This window comes from Mizuhopecten yessoensis, unplaced genomic scaffold, assembly GCF_002113885.1.
Source record: "Mizuhopecten yessoensis strain PY_sf001 unplaced genomic scaffold, ASM211388v2 scaffold10281, whole genome shotgun sequence".
In the NCBI taxonomy this organism is placed as follows: domain Eukaryota; kingdom Metazoa; phylum Mollusca; class Bivalvia; order Pectinida; family Pectinidae; genus Mizuhopecten; species Mizuhopecten yessoensis.
In genome coordinates, this window is record NW_018408468.1 from 156,367 (window position 1) to 175,737 (window position 19,371).

Genomic DNA, 19,371 nt, shown 5'->3' on the forward strand with positions numbered 1-19,371 from the left:
TATTTTGTACACTTTGAAGTTCGTCCGACACGTAAAAATCTCGCTTACCTCGCTGAGTACGTTGTCTACCAAGTTTTCCAAATATGATACATTTTATTTATCATCATTTTTAGTTGTGTATAATTTAATGGTGGTTTAATGATGCTTTCGATCATCATTGTCTAGTTATGGTTTAAGCAAGCTTTAACGAACCGTTAAGCAGAGATTTACGTTGATGAACGGTTTTGCAACATCATTATTGTGTTTTTGGCGTCATACTATTTAATCAAGGTTTAAAGACGGTTTAATTTGTTATGAATTTTTAATAATCGTTCGATCAACCGTTCCCTGAGGTTTCGCAGTGTCCTATCTTTTTTTGCTAATGTTATGTGCTAATGATAATTTCTCTTTTCCATAGAGCCCATTGCTTTCTCTATCATAAAATATATTGATTGTAATCTGACTATGTCTCGTAGTAGCCGTTGATATTTTAACGTGTTTGATAAAGTTTCCTGGGGGGTTCATTTTATGACACATCCTTTCATCCCGGACGTAACTTTGTGACTCTTTTTGAACCGATTCTAAAAGTTCAATTTCCTTTATTTCGTGTGGGTTTCAAACGCATAACCCATATTCCATGCGTGGGTCTAACTACGGTTTTAAATAGTTAACGAAAAATGCTTTCGTTTAGGTACACAAACGACCTCTATATTGGTACATTGATTGTATTAACCTTTTAAGGAGGCACGGTAGTCTATTGGTAGGAAGCCGGGCTCGTAACCGAAGGGTTGTGGGTTCGAGGCACGGCACTGTGTTATATCTTTGAGCATGATACTTTACTCCTTTTGTTCCAGTCTACTCAGCTGTAAATGAGTACATGGTTGGGCAGTGCCAGAATTGTTGAATGCTAACTGTGAGCACTAAAATGACAGCACCGGCTGTTTGCTCCCCAGTGAGTTGAGAAAGATGTTGGCTTGTTGCAAAGGCCCTATAACCACGGATAATAATTTGTGAACTACTTTGAGACGACCTACGAACTTGGTTGTAATAAAGCGGTATAAAAGAACCTCGAATTATTATAATGATTATGTTATTTTCCATTTTATTAAAGTGAGTTTGCGAGGTGAGAATGAAACTAAAGTTGCATGATACAACTTATACATATATATCATACAGAAAGAGAATATATATAAGAAACAGTAGCGATTTAAGGACCCTTCAGTGTGGTATTCCGGTCAGAACCGGGTACGACTTTGATACTGTATTGTTACACTTGTATATGTTGCAGTTGTTAATATTGTCGTGTTCAAATGGCTATTTGATCATTCTACTAGCATGACTTTCAGGATATTTGAAAACTTGATTGTCACCTACAGTCGCCATATTTAGTGTGTTGATAACGTATGTTATACCCTGTACCAGGATGCGTAAAGAATGGTAGAAACATACACACTTTTATCTAATCAGGTCAAATTGGACAGTGTTTATTTATTTACGAGCTACACGATAATCCTTTAAGGTAATTATATACTTTAGACTGGACCTCGATGTCGCATAACGTGATATATGTGCTATTGTTTTCAATCTGTACACTATTTTCTTATTACATTAATGACATTTGTTCCAAAATATATCGGATTCGAGCTTATTTTCAATTGCTTAAAATTGTTACTGTAGTCTTTAGAGATTTTCTTTAACTTTAGTTTCCCTTATGATTTCCTTCCTAAAGTGCATTATTTCCCCCTTTGCCATTAGTGATTGCGCTTCTCTACCAAACACTATGGAAATCATGCAAAGCACTAAATGATTATATTTCAACGTCACAAGATTGTGAGGTTTTCCTGTCCAAAAACAACGCTTTAAACAACATTATATACATAAGAGTCGCCAGGCAATTGGTTTAGAAACAGATTATGCATCTAATGTACTATTTTTCACTTTGAAAACAAAATGTTGATAGACAATTTTTCACATTTACTCCATTACGTGGAATAGAAAATTACCAACGTCGCCGTATTATATCATTATCTTTATACATAACTATTCAAATCCTCATCTAATGGTAATACCATTTTCATAAAGGTACAGCTATGCAGCACTTATTCACATCTGTACGTATAAACAGCTTTCACATTATAGCTTCCCGTGTTCAATTTACTTGGAATAATTCTCATTACAAAAAACAAACGCAACTGAGAAAAAACAACTCTTTAACAAACGAAGCTTTTGTAATGGGATTTACAAGTTATCCAATCCCCTTAAAACGTGTCCTTATTTCAATACATACTAGTGTTTTCTAACCTTTTTGCTAATCGATATGGTTATAAGGAAAACATTAAAAGATATTAGACCTGCGGTTTCGGCATTAAACTTTGATTGTTCTAATAACGCGGAACAATCGGAAGGTTGTGTTGTAATGTAATTATACGATCCCTAATCGTACTTAAATTACAGTATGACTGTCACTGTATCCCAAACTCTACACGCCACCAAGACGACGTAATTGCGTCACCATGGTCGGGGTGTAATTTACAAGATGAGTAGAGCTATCGTTATAACACACGCTTCACTCTTTTTCTATTTCTGAAGATACGTGATCCATTAAGTTTCGTAATGTGTGTGATATTAACACAGTCTAGTTTTAAGGAAATACTCAAAACCTATTAGGATGAAATGTTAATTCTATTTAGGCGTTTCATTGCCCCGTTCTATCCCCAACAGTCGTAGAAAATGTGCCGACCCCCTTTTCAGCCGATATGTGGCTGGTGCTGAGGGATGAACTATTGCCTTAAGTCACAAATTCATTCCAGGCATTTTAATGTGAATAAGATTGTTTCACACATTAAAGATAATCGATAAACGAGCAACATAAAATCATCAAACTAGATACAAAATGCAGAAATAAACTGAATCTTTTGTCATTCTATTCATAGAGTGTTTACATTTTGATTTGTCTTACCATTTTCATTTCTGTTTATCACAATATATTTACACATATTATGTACATGCATATACAAATTGTCTATATAGTATATAAATCATATCATAGATGGATTGTATAATTTATCATATTTATACAAATTGCTAATACATTGTTTATGTATGTTTAAAATTTGCTTAATACGAACATTTTTTAATATAGAACGTAGGATATTTTTTGTCTTTCTGCCTGCGAATTTATGCAAGGAGCATGCCTCGTATTAAAATGCGTCCTCTTTTTCATTTAGTTTTAGTGTACCTGAAATAAATCGGAAATAAAACGTGCTAGGGAATAAGTGAGATGATAGCATGACATCCTCCAGATTTGAAGTGCATTGATGAAATATATGCATTCGTTTTAATTGAATAAGAGGTCAATATCTCTGCCTTTATATATATTTTTTCACACGACATGGACGTTTAAAAATATTCTCATATCTGTGGTAACAAGATATTTGTAATTGGATCAACCTAGTTTCAGTGCATTAGGTCTTCGATGCCGAAACAACAAACTAAACTCATCAGTAGACATCTTGTATTCATCAGTGAGCAACACATGTATATACTGATCACTTGTTACTATCAGAAAATGCGTACAGATGTCAGCTATTTACATACTATGTTCATCAGAGAACAACATATACTGATCAATAACCACGTGTTACTATAAGACAAACGCATACAGTTGTCAGTTATATACATGTATCCATCCCAGAACGACAGCACACAACATGTCAGTATCAGTTAGCTACGCACAAAGCTCGGTAACCTGTGTTGATACATAAGTCAACTACGTTTATTCATTAGCAGATATCATGTATCCATCAATAAAAACGTGCTTTAATCAATGAACTACATTGTTTACCAGTAACTTAAGAGTTATACTCTGTAAGCTTTTTTTATTTCCATCAGTGACCGAACGTGATATAACCATCGAACAGCGGTATGTATCAGGATGATATTTGTCAGTAAACTGTGCGTTAGTACCACTAACTACATGTACGAACATACGTGTATCATATTAATTAATTAACGTATCAAAGTTAACAGCAGAAATTAATCATAGAAAAAGTAAAGAAAATCAATAATTAGGCAGACTTGCTGTGTTATACATGCATTCATCCCATCATTTTCATCTAATCATCAGCTAAATTATCATCTTTTCATAATGTATTCTTACGTTACAACCATCCATAAAAATTAAAATGCCTAAATACATATATTCTGATTCTCTTTAACATCCACTGTCAGATAATTAACGATTGATTGATGGATTGATGATCTCAATATTCATATATATATATACATTAATACATCTTTTCAAAACTTAGTAATAAACCAATCAAAAATGTACAAAAGAATACCTGAGGTACAATCTATGTGATCACCAACATAATAGTGCCAGCATATCAGTGTCATTAATAAACAGTCGACAATACCTTTGTCAAAATAAATACATTTCATTACAACACCGGTTTTGAAGCATTTCATCATTAACAATTATAGCCTAGTTTAAAAATTTACGATATTGTTTTTTGCCACTGTTCATATCTCACTTACACTTTCTACAGTTAAAGGAGCTGATTCCCCATTGTCGATAGCAAGTCTAGATAATTTCAGTGGTACTTTCTCCTGTGTGTTGACAGATCGATTCGAGGATTGCATCCGGACAGACCGGTAGGAGCTATAGGGTCCTAGTGATTTGGAGGAGTGAGACATGTTCATAGTGGATGCCCGGAAGTCCAGCATGACGTTGGTTGACCCCGTCAGAAGCATTGACCCGGTAAGAAAGTTTGAGTCTTTAAACAGGACGGAGGCCACAAAGCGGTCGTCTTCGTCAACATTCACGTCTTTCGGACGCCATATTGTAGACAGCAACGTCAACACCGAGGCGAGCGTAAATATGGCACCTGAAACAGAAGATACTTTAGTATAGATAGCAGGTGTGACAGTTAGGTACGTACTTGATTCCTCTAGATGACGATACAGCTATATAAGTATGGTAATGTCTGTCCCATTGCAAGTAAAATACTCCAAAATTTCAGGGATCGAATCCCGGTCGGCCACTATTGCAAAGTATACTCTCAGAACATAACGTAGTTGAATTTTGTTTCTTCCATCTTAAATCATGTTTTTATAAAGTTCCGAAAGGTATAGGTTTATTTTTTCAAATGCTATTTTAATACTTAACTTGATCTGTTGTCATAGCGGTGAAAAGGTTCCAATTCATTATATACAGTTCTTCATAGTGATACGAAATCGTTCACAGAAAATCCTTAACATTGAAGTCTAATGAAGGTTATAGTAAACACATATTAATTAAGTCTACAGGATTAAGTTTTGTCATCATATGCTAAGAAATGAATTTCAATGAGATTTAGACATCTACCATGAACATGATTTTGGATAAAAAATAGAACATGCCAGTTGGAGTTTTTCAAACAATCTTGATAATACCATGACATTTTACAAAAAGGGAATCCTGTCAGCAAATCTGTTTCATTTAATATTGGCGATGTTATATGAATTCCACGTTTATATAGAAAATATAGCGTGTATTGAAATATATATAATGATTTTGTGAAGAGTAATATCAAACACAAAGAACGTGATATTTTTAGCTCACAAACTGGAAATGACAATACCTGTTACATAAAAGACGATATCGTAGCTGCCAGTGTGATCTATTATCAGACCTATCAATGAGAAATAGAAAGTAGATTATATATCAGTATGGATATACATTGTAATGCATTCTGGGTAAAGAAAGGAATATCAAAAATGATAATAAAGAAACATGCTTATAATAGTTATTCAAGTCATACAAATGAGAATATCAAACTATGAGTCGCAATTGTTTGAAATCATAATGTGCTGTACTGTTTACAGAGAAAAAATAATAATATGGTGTACTGTTTTCAGGGAGGCAACTATTTTGTTTACAGAGGAACAATCACGGTTACAAATACGTGTTGCACTGAATATAGAACAATTATTACTCTATTATAATCTCAGGTAGAGTTAATTTCATGAATTAAACATACAGTAGACAAATCATCATAAACCAACCGTTTGGGAGATAAGTAGATATTTTGATACACAATGTTTTGATCGCGTGGCAGCGTAACGATAAATTTGACCGGAATTACAATCAGCTGTCCCTCATCTCGTATCTTCAAAGACAGGCATAAGTCTAGCATATTTACAGAGAAAAACAATAGCTAGCCGCGTGCTTTCGATGTTTTGTCGTGACATATGCATAGGGTGTAGAAACGTAAGTATAACTCCTGGAATTTCTAAGATGACATACAAATGTACATATAGATATATAACAATAACACCACAATATGGTACCGATAACAATATTTCCATAACATGCAATTGGTATAGTTGTATCTCCTATTGATGGGATAATAATGCATTTACCAAATAACATAGAGCATCAATTCATGTATCTGATCAAATATTTCAAAACAGGAAAACAAAAGTTTGCTCTACCTGCAACCGTCGGTCCAACAAACCAGCCAATTCCGTACATGAAGTACAGTGCGCCAACGGCAGCAGACAGTTTAGATAGCCCGACTATCTCTATGAGAATAGGAACTGTAAATGCTATGAGTCCCCCACTGTATATCCCAAACAGGCATGCAAATATCACTTGCTGCCAATATATGTGAGAGTAGAACGGAAATAATAAGGTCAGTACTCCAGTGATTCCCAATACTCCAAGCTTTAACAATATTGGATCTATTCCTGCCTCGTTGCTGGTTACGAGTCCTCCAAAGACCCGACTTACGGAGCTTCCAACTCCGATAACAAAAAGAAGCATAGCAGCTTCTGCTTTGGAGGATCCTAGAACGACTGAAAAGTTTGGGAGATGAAGAAGAACTATAGCATAAGCGACGTTCCATCCGAAACCAGCAATAAGTATAAGCAGGAAAGCGTGGTTTTTGTACAAGGAAGGATCAAGAATACTGCGAACTTGGACACACTTTTTAGAAGCGTCTTCTGACTCCTGTCGCATTTTCTTGTGCCACCCTTCCGCACCGGATGGTCGGATCAATGCTGCGCACACAATCAGGTGGCACGCGACAGCACCCATCATGAGGAAGCCACCACGAAGCCCATATGTGTCGATAAAATATTGACTTAAAGGGCCGCTTCCCAGCATGCCAATTCCACACCCGCAAACGACAACCCCGTTGGCTATTCCCCGGTACTTTTTGAAACTGTATCCGGTCATGATCAAGATAGGTGTAGCGCAGAAGCCAGACCCGAGACCTTGAAACAGGAATAAATAAGATTTTGGAAACAAAGTGAGTAATAAACAATCATAGACTCAAGGATATGTTATCAAAATTACATTTATCATTTACGTTTTCAAAGCCACAGTAATTCAATTAATCATTAGAAGCAGTTTGACAATATATATTTGTCATTAAAATTTCTTAAAATACGTTGACCATCATAAACTTTCACATGATGTCTTAACAAAATTGAGTTGCTTTATTAGGTTATTTTGGCATTACCGTATAATATTAACACAACCTAATTGTGTTAATATTATACGGTAATGCCAAAATAACCTAATCTAAAAAGAAACGAAAATGCGCGTCTGCGATTTTCTTTGCATGTTAGGTCTATAACTATTCGCAATATTGAATGCATGCGTTGTCATTCTTCACAATATTCGGGTTCACTTAACGGCAATGTATTTGCGTTTTCATTTAAACGTATATTTTGTCTAAAATCATCGACTTAACCAAAAGGTTCATAAGCGTCCATTCAGCTTGAATTTGAATTATTCAGGAACAAAAGTGCCTCCCCCTCCCTCCGACAAAGCAATTCCAATAACCTAACAATGGATCGGGGTGGGTGCTACGATGTTATAACATTTAGTTGAGGCATCACTAAGCAAACACATACTGTTGGAGGAGCGGTCTCAGCGCAAACAGGTCAACAATACACGCTCAGACACCCACATCAGTGGAGCAATTAGTTATGTGGCTTACGGTCAGTAGTTAGCTCCTGAAAAGGCAACATTTGCGCAATCCTCATAATGCAAAATTTGCTTGAATAAATTAAATTAAATATATATTACTGTGTGTTCTTTAGTGGCTTATCTCAACTAGAAGTAAAATAGTAGCATATTCATATACATATTGTAACAAACCTCAGTCAACACCTGCAAACATGCTTTCCTTAGTGAACGAAAAATCAGATAATCTTTCACCTGCCTGCTATGATCCCATACGTAAAGAGAACAGTAGAAAGACTATTGGCGAAGAAACAGGATGAGAATCCGAGCACGGTCAGGACTGCCCCAATCATAAGTGCTGTCTGACAGCTTGTCGTGTTGACAACCATACTGACAAATGGTCCTACAAAACAATTACAAGTTAAAATACTTATGTAATGATCTACGAAACAATGTAGAATCATTTACAATGGTTAGTGTCAAACAGTACAACATAGCCATACCTTTGGGTATGTGGCAGATGACTGTTCTTACTCCTACTCTACTATCGACACAAAATATTGTTTCTTAATGGTACTTGTATTCCAATACTTATTTGAAATGTTTAGCAAATCAATAAGAATGTTCGAAGACAGTGTACAGCTTCCTTCGGATAAACGTATAACCTTATGCGTAAACTTATACGTATACTTTAGAGGCTTATTTGTAAGATCTCTAGTAGTAGTAGCCCATCCCACGCTTATATGGGTATGTCTTTTTACGGGAGTTCTTAACTATTGGTTGTTAAAATCATATTAGATACATTCATGTCTATTTATACAGACTGTTCATCTAAGAAAATTAATTTGTTTTGATAAAACTGTGTTTTATAGAGATATCATTTCTATACTAAGACAGTCAGCCGGAAAGTAATTATTTGTGAAGAATAAGCGTCTCTACAAGATCAAGTGTAAAGTACGAGACACAAGCTATTCAAACAATCCACTACTTTCACGCGCATTTCATTCAGTACAACTGGCTATAGCTCAACCGTATACAGACAGGTGCATTGGTGTATCGGTGGCCATGGTGGCGTTGACTACATTAACAACGGTAACAAAGACTATGGAAGAACATGGATAACACATCCACTCAACAATTCAATACTAACCTGCAAAATAAGGATAAAAAACAACTTACTTTTAATTAGTTATTTGCTGGAGACAAACAAACACGGAAAAATAAAAAATAAAGGAAAAATAATGGACCGAAGACGACAACAGGTGTTCCAGATAAATTAGCGGTTGTCCCGCGCCTATAACCGTCATTATGTCTGCCGACACATCAGGCAATATAAGCAAACATTTCAGACAAATTGAACATTATATTAATTATAACAGATATATAAATCCCATAGTGAGAAACAAGATCTGAATAGCGATCGTACCATTTCTTTAGCATTGATTACAGTCTCGTAAGTGCACACTTCTGTTTATGTACATAAGCTGATAACAGGCTCTGGATTATCTTAACTCAGTATGTTAGAGAGGCTAGTATATAACTACTGAGTAAATGAAAGTTCACAATCGCAAAATTACAGTCATCCCATTAGGTTTGGTCGCAGGTGACCATAGTTGTCGTAAGATCGGTAAACGATCAGGAATGAAGCTCAGCTGAACCAGAGTAGTCAGTGGTATCATAGAGGATGTAGTACATAGTCATCAAACTTCATACGGCATGTACTTTAAATCACTTGTATTTTGCGTATATTTTATTCCACGATAGGACACCTATTTAAATATTAAAATTGGCGAATGATTAGAGAACCACACATTACAGGTATGATACAGTGATATAATTATTCCCAAGATATATATTTTCAGGGTTGAGTCTTACGCGGATTAACGCTAAAATAAATATCTCCCGAAATAAAAATGATTTACAGTGCATAGTAATCAAAGTTATTGTTATTCAGAGGCATTACATCATCATCATGCCCTGGCATCATCTAACTGTCACGGCCGTATACACTGTCACCGATGTACCAGTATGGTAGCGCTATGCAAAGTCTACGGCATAAAATACACGTACAAGTAGTGAAATGTTCGCGTAGATCGTGCCCATACTCCCCAATGTCAACTAAAAGTACTTCTGACGTCTATATATATCCCAAAATATACCAAATATAATAAATACATTTTTTAACAGATTTAACAAATCAATGTATGCTCCCTTCGGATAAGCGTATAAACTTATGCTTAAACGTATACGTATACTTAAGGGGCTTATTTATAAGATCTCTTCTTGTAAAGCAATGCGAAAAGACTTACCAAAGAGGGAATATAGACCGGCATATACGGAACCAACAATGGCGGTAGTGGCCACGTCCTCCTGGAACTCTTCCAATAATGCCACGTGGAAGATTCCGACACTGTAGTTCAGGAAGCCGTTTAAAACGTTACCAACAAAGCAGGCCGCCATTGCCACCCAAGCCCAGCCGCCGTCAACATCACGGAACTGATCCATGTCTTAAAGTGTTGACTGGATACAGACCTTTAATTGTTGCTATTCAATGTACCCCCTGTCATAAATAAAAGCAAATAAGTACTATTTGTGCAAAATATGAATCACGGCAACTCCTCCATATAACATTACGATTGAATCTTGGTATTTCAAATCGAATGCCACTGTGAAATATGGAAAACAAATGGTACATTGTACATATACAATGTGTCCTCAGTATGTCAATCTTCTTGACGGAATAAATTATTCTCTTACGTATGCTTTAAATCATCTACGTTAAATAAGCTGGATAGTCGTATGTATTAGTATTATTTATTTTTTTACATTAAAAGCACATTCTTATCAATAACTGAAAAAGATATGTATCAAAATATTAAAAGAAATTCCAGGATGCGAACAAAACTGTTATTGCTTCACTTACTGCGTATTACCTCTCTGAGGAGGTAACAGCTGTGTTGTAGTTACTAAGTTCTAGCGAAGTTAGAGCACATTGTCCTTTTTTCTTTAAATGAGTGATTAAGATTTTGCAATATATTCTATTTTTTCTTTAATAACTCGGAAATATCAATGATTGAAAAGTCAGCAGAAATATCTGTATGAAGCTTGTATGGATAAAAAAAATAAAAAAATAACCTGATATAGACATGACGTAACATTATATGTTCATAAAATAGTCGCTATCAATTCGAAATCTTAAACACGCCTAATCAAAATTTTAGTTTGTTGATGAAGAAAGCAAAAAAGGAATTAGCGCCCCTGAACCAAGGTGACAGGGATTTTCTCTTGCGAAAAACTGGGATGTTATTTTGATAATTTATCATGCAAACAGAATTTTGTGGTACTCAAGACATATTTAAGTGACCTAGAGAACGAATTCGACAGTTGAGGTTTGAATGTTTTGTGACTCGATTTTGACGAACGTAAAGAGGAATTTCTTACGCTCAGCCAGGAACAATGGATGGAAACATGGCGGGAAATGTGCCAGACAATGTGTCTGTCGCCAGTAGGGTGTCGTCTGTTAGGAATCCTGACAGTGAGGAACAACAGGAGGGATATGGAACAGCTAATTCAGTTTTTCTTATTGAAGCTTATATTTTTGGATTAACACAACCACAGCGCAAAGGCTGGCTTACGCATCAGGGGCTATACCAGGCTATATGACAAAAGATTGAGGCAGACCATGTGTATGGATTGCAGAGGACGGGAAAGATGTGTAGGGTGTATGTGGATATCATGAACGATCGGACGAAGCTGCTGACTACAGGTATAGTTATACGTAGAAAGCTTGTCCATTTACTATCAACAAACCCTAGGCGCCCAGACCATAACCATGAAATTACATCGAGAATCCGTGTATTTAATGTACCTCTATCGGCCGACGATGGGCAGATAAAAATAACTCTTAGTATGATGAAGTGCGTGTTAGATCTCCGTTTCTTCTTTGGAGGAGTCAACAAAGAAAAAGACCATGTAAGTAGTGATAGAACTGAAAACGGTACGAAGAACTCACCAAAGTAACTAAGTACAAAACAACAAAGATATTGTTTATGAACGTACAAAAATCCATGAAAATGTGGCAAACATATATAGATAAATTTAATAAAGACAAATCAGAGGGTTTATGTTTAGGACAGAATAAAATTCGAATAGATATAATGGAAATAAAGATGTCAAGAGAAAATGTTAAATCTTTAGGGGTAATATTTGAGGTGAAGAAAAGGAAATGTTGAATAAATCAATTGGGGAAAAAATGTGGACTCGGTTAACCACCTAATCAAGAACTTGAAGCAAAGAAAACTAACCCTAATTGGTAAAACTACAATTGCAAAAGAATTACTAATACCAAAAATAGCATGTAATGCAGCATTAAAATATGAAAATAAAACACTAATAAAGAACTTAGAGCAGATAATATTTAATTCTTGTGGGATGGTAAAACAGATAAAGTCAAGAGAACAGTCATGATACGTGAGCATAAGGAAGGAGGATTAAAAGTAAGGGATATGGAATCACATATTCCGTCCTTGCGTATTGCAGAGTTATCTTCTCTTGTGAGCAGGCAAAGTTTTATTTTAACAAATTTGGAAAAAAAATGGGAATTTGTAATGTGAGAAATAGATCAACAACAAAAAACCACTAGTAATGTTGAAAAAATAACGAGTCGTAATACCAGATGATATATTGAACGAAATAATTTGGGGTGTGTAAATATCCAAAATGAGCGTAAATCCTAAATCTACACGCATTGGATGGAGAGTTGAATAATAAAAAAAAATGTGATTTATGTGATGAAACAGGAAAAATAAATGATATAAAAAAAAATTAATGAAAACGTAACTAAGCAAGCACAACTGGATTGTGGAGCTCTTAAAACTAAAATCATCAATTCCAAAGGAGTGGATCGAGAAAATAAGCAAAAATGAAACCAGAATCGAACTACATGTAGAAGTACGGTAAAATGATATTGAAAAGTCTAGGATATGTACTCAAATAATATAATTTATAAAATATAAATCTAGTGCAAACAAGAAAAACCAAAAGTAATAGAAAGATGGAATCCACAATTACAATTTGAAAACAGATTTTCAAGAAGCACTTGAATATAATTTCAAGAATATACAGGACAATAAATGTAAAGTCTACAAATGGAAACTGTTTCAGAATATAATTCCAACAAGGAAAAATCTTAAGCGATGGAGAATAGAGGATTATGATGTATGTCCAAATTATAATAAGATGGAGGACAATTTACTTTTTGTAGAATGTAAGCATTTTGATGTTTTTTGGAATTCAATTAATTTCTGTTTCCTTAATATGGGTAAAGAGCAAAATGTGAGAACTTTAAAATATATTTTTCTTTGTTACAAGCCAAGTGAGACAAAATTTAAATATCTAAATTGTTTTACTGATTCTGATTGGATATACAATATACAGGTCCTTATTTATCTGTGAAAAAGACAAACAAAAAACTTGAAATTTTCAAGAGGTTTCAAATAGATCTAATGTTTTATATGAAGCATATATTGGATTTACACTATTGGGAGTCATTGAATAAAAGCAAATGAAGGCATGAATGTATAAATGAATGACTGTGGAAAGAATGAATGATTGAATGAAAAAGAGATTGTATAAGAAATGAATGACAGAAAAATGAATGGAAGAAGGGATGTTGGATCCTAGGAGTGTTAAAAGAAATGAATGATGAAGGAAAACGAATGAAATAAAGGTTAATTGTAAATTATATAAATGAATATTTAGTATATACCATGTAAAACATATTTTTAACTTTTTGATCCATGTGCAATGATATACATACCCTATGTCAATTACCATAGAAATAAGCAATAGGGCTCTTTACACTCAACTTCACACGAAAGAATGATCTTTGGCTTGTTGACGATATTTCAAAAAGTAGGCCTAACGTCTGTTTCATTCTGCATCATCAACCTTTCTGCTAAAGTAATATGCCCTTCTCCTCCTCTGAAGAAAGGGGAAAGGGTAACTATAAATAAAGATATGCAATACCAACTTTTTGTATATAAAATAAGGACATGTAAACAAACATAGGGTGACTGCTGACCTTCCTAGATCAAGTGCTAACTTGCATATATGTTGGTCACAGCACAAATATGTGTGTGTTTCGGACATTAGTGGCGAGCCCCCGTGCTCCCAACATGACTACTAGCTATATACTTGTTATGTTACAGGTCTCCGCTCTATGTCAGATATTCGAGACTCGAAGTTTTATCAAATTGAACAAAAAATTGGCATGAAAGAATATTAAGAACAACTAAAATATTATTTACAATTATTTCAGCACACACTTAATACTTACCTTAGTCAATAGTCATTAATAGCATTTCTGGCATTCCACGTGATGATTGTCAAAATGAATGAATGGATGGATGAATTAATGAGCATAAATGAATGTATGAAAGAGAGCCCTCTTGCATGAGGACAATTATTGTAAGGAGACTGTTACCAGGGCCCCAACCCTGGCAGTATTCCAAAAACAAATATTGTGGGACAATAACATTTAAAAAATAAACTACGTACATACTGCACCATATGATCAGTAACTCAATTTAGGACTAATCAGTGATCCTACAGTGTAAGTTCACAAGAATTAAAGTTCATGTCAAAGGTATTCCGAAACATACAATGTACGAGAACTGCCAAAAGGGAAAATGCCTATAAAACCCTCTATTACTTTACAAACGTATCACTGTTACAACAGATAATTTATTCTGAACGTAGGATTACTTACTAACCGTACCGGAATAAATGTATGTTTAACTACAACATTTAAACACAGCACGGTCAAGTCTCTAACATCTTGACACAAGGTTAAATTAAATGATGTTTTAGAAACCTGAAAAAAATAATAGAGTTCAAAATTCTGACCTTAGTAATTCATTACAATTTTTATCACAAAAATGTTATTACTTCAAAAGCGTTTAAACACAATTTCATTAAAATATATATCATCATTATACACATCGTCTGTAACTGCTAAACTAACATCAATGTTTTTATCAGATTGTTTGCAAAATAATTTTTTCTGAAGATATTTAAAACTAAGAAACATATCATATTTGATAAAAAGTACTTCTTTATGACTGCTGTAGTTATCTGATATTGTAATATAACACACGAAGATAAATCGTTATAGCTCTTCTATAGTTCTATTAATATCAAAAAGGTATTAAGGGAGATAACTCATGTATAGTGGAGAAGGTAGAACATTTAAAGTGTATTCGTTTTATTGACTGTAAACGGTGCTGCTATACGAATGTAGCTGTTTGTTGCAAACTGTTGGTGTTTAAACACCTGTGCTTTTGTATTTGTTTCTCTCCTATTGTTAATACATACGCATGTTTTTCTCATTTCTCCCTTAGCAACATTAAATTTGCTTCCATTTTTTCCCATAGCTACTACATATATATGTAGTTGTTTTTATTTTCCCATCTTCCATGGCTGCTATATGTATACGCGATTATTCTTATTTCCCTCCTAGCTTTATCATGTACTACATATATATGTATTGTTATTTGTACCATAGCTATTATCGTATTTCCATTTCTCCCATAGCTCTTATATGTATAAGTATTTTATTCTTATTTCTCCCTTAGATATATTTTCTTATTTCTAATTCGTCCATATCTACTATATGTATACGGATTTTATCCTTAATTATCCCTTAGCTATATTATCGTATTTCTATTTATCCCATAGCTACTACACTGTATATACATATATATTGTATTATTATTTCTCCCGTAGCTGTATTATTTTATTTATATGTCTCCTATAGCGACATTGTATATGTCAATGTGTTTGTGTATTCAATTATTTTCCAACCGTTGTTAGATACAGGTAAAAAAAAAAAAAAAAAAATCTCCAATATTTCGGGAACAACCTATTAATGAGTTGGTATTTAATATAATCATTTTGTTACACATGCATATATCTCGTCACCCTGAGAATATTATGTTTCGATTTATTGTGAAACGTCCTTTTCTGATTTAATGCGAAATACTTTGAAGGAAGGTGGAATGAGGCTAAACAGATTTCGTATACTTTCCGTTTTATAAACAAAACTTGGTAATTGTTCCACATCTGGCCCGCAGTTGTATTTGTTGCATTGGTGTTTATCAGCCTAATATTTCTTGTCAAGGCTAATGATAAGTAATGCACACACTTAAACAAAATTACTTTGTATTTAAAAAATAAACAAGTCACTTTAGTGTTTAAAATCATAATTGAAGTTTTCTGAAATATGCAGATATACTACATGGTCATGGAATGGTCCTTATAAACACCCTTATAACTTACAAAGTACATTTATATTCGGAAACATTGATATCAGATGTATTTTGAAGGATCTTAATTACATGATGTGATCTTTTTGGAAAGGATTTTAATTTTCGTTTCAGTGAGTCTTTGATGTGCTAAAATTAACAATTGGTATCAGGTTTGATTAATTTGATATGCATTGTATATATTTTCTCAATTGTGATGTCATTAAATAATCTGGAGGTTTGTGACGTTATTTCATAATCATTTTATGGCGTCACAATAGGCAGTATATTATAGCATGTTCATAAGTTCTTTACGATCGACTTTTGTGCATCTACTGAACAGGGTAAGCATGAGAGAAAATCCGCTTGAAGATTTTTAGAAATATGTTAATTATTCACAAAAACTATCATGGAATAATATTGATAATTAGCATGTTTGTTCTTCTTTCCAACAATAAAACATATTTATTAATATTTGATCGATAATTCCAGTTAGACACATGAACTATATATTGTATCTAAGACTTTTAACACATGGGAGTGGGCAGTCTGTCACTATTAGCTCTCTGTCATGTTGAATAGTGGTAATGGAATGTACTACTTGACTTAACATAATGGAGATACAACAAATGATAAATATAGTCCTAACGCGACCTTTTCAAACCCGGTTTAACGGTTATCTAGTTAAACAAAGTAGCCTGGATTGATTTTAGATCCTCTTGTTAGAAACGATCTCTTATACACATTAAAGAATAGGTATACACGTTTATAACAATCGTTTATTAGATGCTGGCTTAACCAATTATTTAAATGTCAGATGTGATCGATTGATTATGATTCTGAAGAACGAATAGCTTGTTTTGATCACAAACAGGTAATAGTGACACTATATCACACCGTCAACATACATACATGTTATATTTGGGAATTTATTACGAACAAAATGGAAATATACTTACATAGCAACGACAATGCTGTACCTGAATCGGCAAACCTTTCAGGTAGATTACACTAGGTCAGACAAAGCCCACGTAGTCGGAACGTGAACGCACACTGACAATTTACGTGACCGCTGTCGTTTTACATAGCTACCTTACTTGAACCCTAATCATATTATCAGTATTCTCAAACAAAAGGACAGCTGCTTGGCGTAAAACGCGCTCTTCTGTTGATGTGTGAGAGATCTATAGGGTCACATACGATTTATCTGTGTTGACCTCTGAGTATCAACTAGTTGTATACTAGTAGTTGTATACGACGACATAGAAAAAAATATAATACACCCTACTCAGATAATGTTTTTCTCACCCTTAGTAAACAATAATCGCATGGTACCATTAATACATAAAAGTAGACGCAGTTGATATTCTAATCTAAGTTAAACACAAAAAGGTCATATTGGTTTACAACACATCGAGAAGGACTGTTTTACGTAATCATATTGACTTACACTATGTAAATAACTGGCCTTATCACACTGTTACATACCAACGCACAGTAGTTTTTATTCTGTTTTCGATATTAACTTACAAACGAAAAAGAGCACAAAATACAACTTATTTCTTACACACTTGTCGGATTTACTTAAATTGCAAGGGCGTGTCTATCTCATTCAACATTTAAATTTGTTATCATTGTTTTTCACTCAAAACTGTCTGAATTAATCCACCTATCCGTCCGTCCGTCTATCAATCAATCCAATCAATCACACTTCCAACCATCCATTCATTCTTTCATTTATTTCATTCATTCATTCATTAATTCATTCATTCAATCATTCACCCATCCATCAATTCATTCTTTCATTCATTTATTCATTCATTCATTCATTCATTCATGCTTTCATTTACCCATCCATCATCCATTCAGGCATTCATTCATTCATGCATTTTTTTATTCATTCATTCATTATCACAAATAAAATTGTGAATCATTAATAATAAATCAGTATAAACACTCTCAACTGAGACCGTACCAGATCATTACTTAGCTTTGGTATAACTGAGGTGGTGGTAACATTTAAAATCCAATATTTGGATGGATTAATCCAAAAGGAAGTCTGGTGTTTTGTAATTCTGAAATTTTGTTGAAAGCGCTCATTCGATTGTCTGCAAGTATTTTAATCAGAAAAAAACGCTCGACGTACAAATTCGCCATAGCACAGAGGTCTCGCTGAAGTTTCTTAGGTTGTTTACTGAAGAACTGTCACACGGTCACAAAGTGGGTCATGACAACATAAATCGTTAAGCTATCGTAAATCGGTGGTCGCACACAAAGTTCGATGCTCCATAAGATCGTTCCGGAGATAATCTGATATAGAAACTGTACCCTATATAGAGATCATGCTGTATTTTGTCACTTAACTACATTGGTTGTAAATATAAAAAAAAAAATTGTTATGACATGTTATTCCGCTATGTATTTTCTAAAATGTAGAGTGCTTTTACTGCAAACATTAAAATCATTAATATAAACTACATGGGTAAAGCGAGCTTTTCTATCTGTAGAGCATTACCTGTGTGTAGGTTACGTTTATCTTATCAGCACCGGTACGGTAGGCATACTTGGGCGGTTAAACTCTAGTCGAATTTGGTTTAAGGGTTGAGAGAGCACCTTTTGGGTAGACGGGGGAGGGGCGGCAAAAGTAGTATGGTGCACACTTATGGGATTTATCGTTAAGTATGTAAGGAAAAAAGGTTCTGTGGCTGTTATTATGATCGCTAAAACACAAGTTAAAATGCGATTCGTTGCTGTTATCACATTATCCCTACACTGGTTCAATTCGAATGCGTGTGCATTTTAGGTCAGTGTTTATATAACGTTTTGAGTAGATAGTCGATAAGAGAATTGAGGCTGTCTCATTTGGCAAACATCTTGTACAAAGAGTATCGTATTTACCTAATCCTTGAAGTAAAGGAAGGCGAGGAGCGACAGATTAAGATAGCTTTATATATTACGTGTAGCTTGACATATTAAGCAATAATGTATTCGAATATCTTTATAGACAAGTACAAATCGTTTTATATTTTGCTACTATCAGTTAGCTTGTATTACTGTTAATCAGCTCTACACCGTACTAAGTAGGCCACAGATTCCTGATGTGTAGGGAGTACAAGATTTAGTTTACCAACC

General features: G+C 34.3%; 1 protein-coding gene across 1 annotated transcript; it reads right to left on the reverse strand.

Annotated features, from left to right (window-relative positions):
• Positions 1-3,087: 3,087 nt before the first annotated feature.
• LOC110460000 (monocarboxylate transporter 12-like) lies at positions 3,088-17,400 on the reverse strand. Its single transcript, XM_021512685.1, has 6 exons — positions 17,199-17,400; positions 10,246-10,496; positions 8,196-8,339; positions 6,457-7,239; positions 5,604-5,654; positions 3,088-4,868 (listed from the first exon to the last, which is right to left on the reverse strand). Exons 2-6 carry the CDS (start codon positions 10,439-10,441, stop codon positions 4,504-4,506), a joined length of 1,539 nt encoding a protein of 512 aa, XP_021368360.1. The 5' UTR covers positions 10,442-10,496; positions 17,199-17,400; the 3' UTR covers positions 3,088-4,503.
• Positions 17,401-19,371: the final 1,971 nt, after the last annotated feature.